The 5,788-nt window shown below is 58.7% G+C and overlaps 1 protein-coding gene across 1 annotated transcript; it reads right to left on the bottom strand.

Moving 5' to 3' along the window:
- Positions 1–3,525: 3,525 nt before the first annotated feature.
- Positions 3,526–3,632, bottom strand: LOC104621750 (cysteine-rich and transmembrane domain-containing protein 1-like; the record flags this gene model as incomplete). The annotated part of the gene is made up of 1 exon (XM_010288306.1): positions 3,526–3,632. A coding segment is annotated over one exon (107 nt), but the record flags the coding sequence as incomplete, so codon positions are not given.
- Between the last annotated feature and the right edge of the window lie 2,156 nt (positions 3,633–5,788).

Genomic DNA, 5,788 nt, shown 5'->3' with positions numbered 1-5,788 from the left:
GAAAGGGGAGGTGGGAGGGGCAGGCCAGGGCCAGCCGTCACCTCCACCCCCTGTCCCTCCACCCCCCACTCTCCCAGTGATGGGTGGTCATTTATTCTGTCTCGGTGGTGACAGGCCCTGGTTCCCTCCCTTGTGGAGGGCCAGTGCCACCCTGTGCTCCGTGCTTGCAGTGCACCAGCCTGGCCTCCTGCTTCCTCTACTCCTGGCTTTGGTGCTTCTCTGAGATGGAGCTTTCGGGGTTGTCTCCTCTCCTGCCAGCAGGAGCTGGGATCTTGGAGCTGGGCAGGCGTTTCCAGGTCCCATTGCTGACTCCCCGTGCTCTTGCCCTGTAGACACAGGGGTGCTGTCACACTCTGGGCTGGCCCTTTGCCACCCGCTTCCCCTCAGGCCATGTCACCTGCTCACTGGCTGGTCCGGCTTCATCTTTGCTGGTGATCACACACCTGCAGTTGCTGCCCCATGGACACGAGGCCTATGGGCTGATCCCCTGGTGCACTCACACCCTGCACACACACGTGCACACTCAGTAGTGAGCCATCACCCAGGACAGAGTTTATAAGGAATTTAGTTAAGATCAGACAGGCTGCGCTGATCAGGCGCTGGACAAGTGTACTGACCAGCTGGTCATTTACATCCAGCTGGTCCTTTCATCCCCATACCTCACTATTTGTCCACACTTACTCCTCCCAAAATCACCTACACCTCCGCCTTAGGTTCCTCCACTAAATATCCCATAGCAAGTCCTGTGCAATCCCAAACAGCTTTTCCGTGCATCCAGTAATGTGCCCCACCCCCAGACATCCACCCCTTCTTCCGAAAGGCGATCTGGAGAGCTGCTCTGGGTCACTTGTGGGGATGAGTGTAGCCTGGCCATGGGGCTGAGGCTCTGTGGGGACAGCCCTGAGAAAGGCCCGGACAAGGTGTCTGTGCTTCAAGTGTCCTTACGTTGGGTTCCTGCCTGCCATTGTGCCCGTGTGCTCCTCCGGGCGTGTGGGTGGGCCTGTGAGGGGCTGATGGACGCTGTGATGGGCCTGGGCACAGCCCGGCTGGGTGTTCTGTGCTCCCCTCCTGCTGGGTCTCTCTGTGCTGCTGTGTGGGCATGCAGAGGCGCACTATTCCCTATCCGACTCCAAGCGGCCATGTCTGCTGCTTCCCCACCTTGGCTCCGGTGCTTGCTGGCATCTGCCAGCTGCTGTGCTTGGCAGCACACGGCAAAGATGCAGGGGTGGGCAAACCAGGAGGGTCCTGGACGAGGTGTCCACCCCAGTCCTGGGGCAGGGCTCAGCAGCCAGGGATTGCCCTGCTGCAGGGGCCGCCTTGTACCAGGCTGGGCTGAGCTTCAGCCCCTGCCCTGGTCTGGTACTGGAATGGCAAAGGTGGTGTCCAGGCTCACTGGGGCACTGGCAGACCCCTCTCTTCTCTAGCACCCTGAGCCAATTTTTTTCCCCCATAGCCCCAGGCAGCTGGCACCCTGCACCGTGCAGAGTGGATGGAACCCAGGGCAGCCCTTCCTGATGAGTGTGGGACATGTGGCGTCCCCAAGGACAGGCACTGTGGCACCACGGGCAGGTTGCTGCAGGGGTGTGTGCTGCCGTTGTTAGCCACATGAGCCCAGGACCGCAGCCACTTGGTTCATGATTGTGATGGGTGCCAGAGCAAGAGGCAGAGAGCAGCAAACCTGAGTCCTTGCCCCTTCCCATGCTGGGGGCTGTAGGCAAATGGCCCCAGCCCAGCTCCTGCTCTTGCCTGAAGCAGAGGAAGCACCAGCCTCTGGCTGTGAAGTGATTGTGCAGGGCTGGGGGCTTGCCTCATGCCTGGCAAGGCCATTTCGGGGGAGCAGCCAAGGCCAGGCTGAGTGGGCTGACCACCACACTGGGATGAGGGGCTGGAGGGAGGGGAGAGGGGGCAGCCAGGCAGGCAGGGGCGTGGGTGCTGGGCTCCTGAACACTGCTGCTTTTACCCCCTGCCAAGGCGGGGTGAGCCAGGGATCACCCTCCTGAGCCCCGATGGCTACCTAGCTGCCAGGGAGGTGACAGCAACTGGGAAGGTGACAGCAACTGTGCCTGGTGCAGGGAGCCCCCGGGAGCCTGGCAGCAGACCTGAGCTTAGGGCAAGGGGCTTGAACCAAAATCAAATTGTCTTGCCCCAGACCAGAGCCCCAAAACTGCATTTCTAAGTGCATGCTTGGGGCTGTGCCAGAGGCAGCAAGCACCCTCAGGGGGCAACTCCCAAAAACAAGTGCAGAGGAACCCAGCCAGCTGCTTTGTGAGTCCTGAGCAAGCCTCGTGGCATGGCAGCCATGGTCCTGCCATGCAGTTTGCAGCTAAGCCCCATCCCTGCATCGGTTCCGTCAGGCCTGGATGCTAGACCCAGGCCCATGCAGGAGCAGGGGAGCAGAGCTGCTGCCTTGGATGCAGCACATACATGACAAGTCTTAAGGGCCAGACGAGCACAACCCACATTTAGCTCAGCTTGGGCCACTGTCCCCTCTCCTGGCATCTGCTGCCAGGACTCAGGGAGCCTGGATGCAGCAGGTTTCCTCTCTTCTCTGCAGGTGAAGGTGTGCCATGAAACAGCTTCAGCTATAAATCCTCAGCACTAAATTAATCCATGGCCTTGTTTCTTCTTACCTATTAATTATTTACTCCCTGCAAGCCTATACTGTGCAGCAGGGCGGTGATGGATAACTGCTCAAAACCCCTGAGCAGGATTAGTCCACCCCCAGGAGCTGCTGGAGCACACTTGCAGCAGCTCAGCATGTGCTTCCCTGAGCTCTCTGCCATCCCAGGGGCTGCTGGAGAGGGCCCCGGTCCCAGAAGGGGACCTGCATATCCAGCCCTGGGTAAGCAGGAAGATGAAAACCTGACTGAGCTGCCCTGTGCAGGACAAGGGGATAGTGGTGTCAGACACAGGTGCCCCAGCTGGTTTCATTGCACTCTCATGGCTTATGCACCAGGTTGCTGCAGAAAATCTCCCAGATACTGGTGACAGCAGGTCCAGACACCCACAGTCCAGGCCCCAGCGAGGGGTCGAGGCATGAACTTCTGCAGCAAAGCTGCTTGAAGCCAAGTCCATCATTGCTGCTGCAGAGTCAGCGCATGCAGGAGGCTGAGAATAGACAGCGATGGGGGAAGCACACCCTCTACGGGACAGATTTATTGAAACAGTCAGGACCTAGCGAAGAAAATCAACTGTTGGCTTTAATTATTGCATACGTCTTCATTTCTAGGACTAGGAAAATTTCAACTGATAAATATACATTTCATCAGAACGCCTTTGGCTGAAATAACCATTAGCACATTCTTCAAAGTTACAACAAAAGTCTTAGAAATGTTAAAAAGGGATTTTTCCTTTACTAAAATAAAGGAGTGCACCCCCCACCCCAACAAGGCGCTAGGACTGGCAGACAGGAACTCTTGGCTGTGCAAAGCAGAGCGTTGATTACAGTAACAGAAGGAAGTCAGGACAGGAGTGGGGAGCCTGCATAGCACTCAGTGAGAGGTATGGGAGGCGGCTGCAGCAGAGTCAGGTCAGCATGTCCCAGAGGCAGCAGCAGCAGAGTGCTGTCCAGCACGCAGTCAGGCAGGCGCTTTCGCCCGTATCATCTCTCCGCCGCTCCTCCACGACATACACTGCAGGGACAGGAGAGCTTGGTCAGTCAAAGAAAGAGCAGCACAGCAATGCCCACAGCAGCCAACCATGTCTGCTGCCCCCAGCACAGCTGCGGTGCCCCTCTGCACCCGAGCACTCACTTTGGGTGCCCACGTGTGCTGGAGACAAGCTGGTGCATGGGGAAGCCCTTGCAGGAGGGGAGGTGCCAAGCTCCCATACTGGATGTGGCAGCCCCTCGGGTCACAATTTCATCACTGTAGCAGCACCGCGTTGAGGACCCACTGCCCCCTCCCATCACTGCAGCACCCCTCAGACAGGAAGGGTCCCCGGGCAAAGCACTTCTTTCTGCAGCCAGGCCCAGGCTCCTGGGACTGTGCAACATTACGATCCCGACACAAGCAGCCAGCACAGGTCAGCCAGGACCAGACTCCTATTACGTCACATACAGTTACTGAGCAAGAAAAGGCGCATCCTGGAAGGTGTCTGCTCCGAGTGAGCTGCCCTCCTTGCCTGCCCCGCTGCCTCCCCTGCCCTCTGGCAACCCCCTGCAGTAGGAGGGCCCTGGAGCAGAGTGCCCATGTGTTCCCGGGCTGCCTCAGCTGAAGCCAATGCCCCTCCGGGCCTGGCACAGCTGCCCTTCCTGGGGCAGGAAGTACCCAGCCCAAGCAGCGGTGCTGAAGGGGACCCTGCGCTCCTACAGCACTTGGGGCACTGAGGAGGGAGCATGTGCAAGGAGGATGGTGGGTCAGACGCGGCTAAGGGCCACCCAGCCGCTCCCTCCCCTCAGCAGGAAAAGAGGATCAGAAAGCTCGTGGGCTGTGTAAAGACAGGGAGATTGCTCACCTATTGCCATCATGGGCAAAACCAGACTCAACTTGGGAAAAAATTAATTTATCACTGATTAAAATAGATTTGGCTAGTGAGGAACAAAAGACAAGCAATAAAACACCACCTTCCCTCCTGCATCCTCCTCCTAGCAGCAGAGGGGGACGGGGAATGGGGCTGCACCCGCACACAGCAGCTCCTCTCCTCTCTGCCGCTCCTGCTGGGAGAGATGAGCTGTGTGACCCTGTGTGCGAACAGGGCGGTGGCACCTGCAGGCTGGGGTTGTTGCCCTGCAGCCTTGGCAGAGCCCACGCTGCCCCTGAAGTAATCTGTGTTCTGGGTACACTGAGCTTTGCAGGGATCGTGAGGCACCTGCTGATGGAGACGGCAGCTCAAGGCTGTCAGCAAATAGTGCTGAAGACCTGCGGGAGCAGCTGCCTTGGACCAGACCAGGCACTGCTGGAGGCTGTCACAGAGCTCCCAGCTGGCCTGAGCTCCAGCACAGCACAGCCTTTGGGCACTGACGCAGGGTCCCTGCCAGGAGAACCTGCTCCAGCATGGGTCCTCTCCATGGGCCACAGGTCCTTCTGGAAACATCCACCTGCTCCACAGTCCTCCACAGGTTGCGGCAAACACCCAGAGTGCCACCTCCTCCTCCAACCCTCTACTGTTTCTCACTCTTTTGCTCCCTCCTCTCTCTCTGGCATTTTCTGCATTTTCTTAAGTATGCTCTCACAGAGGCACCATCAGCTTTGCTGATGTTCTCAGCAGTGTCCTGTGTCCCCCCACAGGCTTGCTTTGTGCTCAGAAAAACGTTCACCCCCTTTACTGCTTCAGTTCTCCCGAGAGCGATGAGTGGAAGGTGTGCTCTGGCTTACAGGACATCAAAATCCTGACACCATCTGGGGGGGCAGAGAGAGGAATAGCCCACTAACACCTCCCGAATATCTGCCCTCAGGTACAGTCTGTACCCCAGCCTCAGGCAGCACCCCTCTTGCCAATGGGAGTAACACAGAGCGGAGGCATCTGTATGCAGGCACAGCCCAGCTCCAGAGGAGCCGCTGCGTGGTGCCGGCAAAGCACCGCTGCCATCCTTCCCCCCGGGGCTTTGCAGCTGCCCGTGAGCGTGCAGTCACAGCGCACGGTGTCCTTGCTCCAGGACCCTCAGCAGGGAAGCACATCTTCTCCAGACAGCCCCAGAGGCAGGCTGCAGCGTGCTGCAGTGCTGTGACAGGCTGCGCTGGAGCAGGAGAGGGGCCACGTGCTCTCATCCCCCAGGAGCTGCTGGCCCTGCCTGCCCCTGCAAAGCCAAAGCAGGCACCTCCAGGCAGGAGCAGACTGGGACCTGATG

Source organism: Phaethon lepturus, unplaced genomic scaffold (assembly GCF_000687285.1).
Source record: "Phaethon lepturus isolate BGI_N335 unplaced genomic scaffold, ASM68728v1 scaffold32765, whole genome shotgun sequence".
Lineage (NCBI taxonomy): Eukaryota > Metazoa > Chordata > Aves > Phaethontiformes > Phaethontidae > Phaethon > Phaethon lepturus.
Note: the sequence above shows the minus strand (reverse complement) of the source record. Positions and strands in the feature narration are given on the sequence as shown.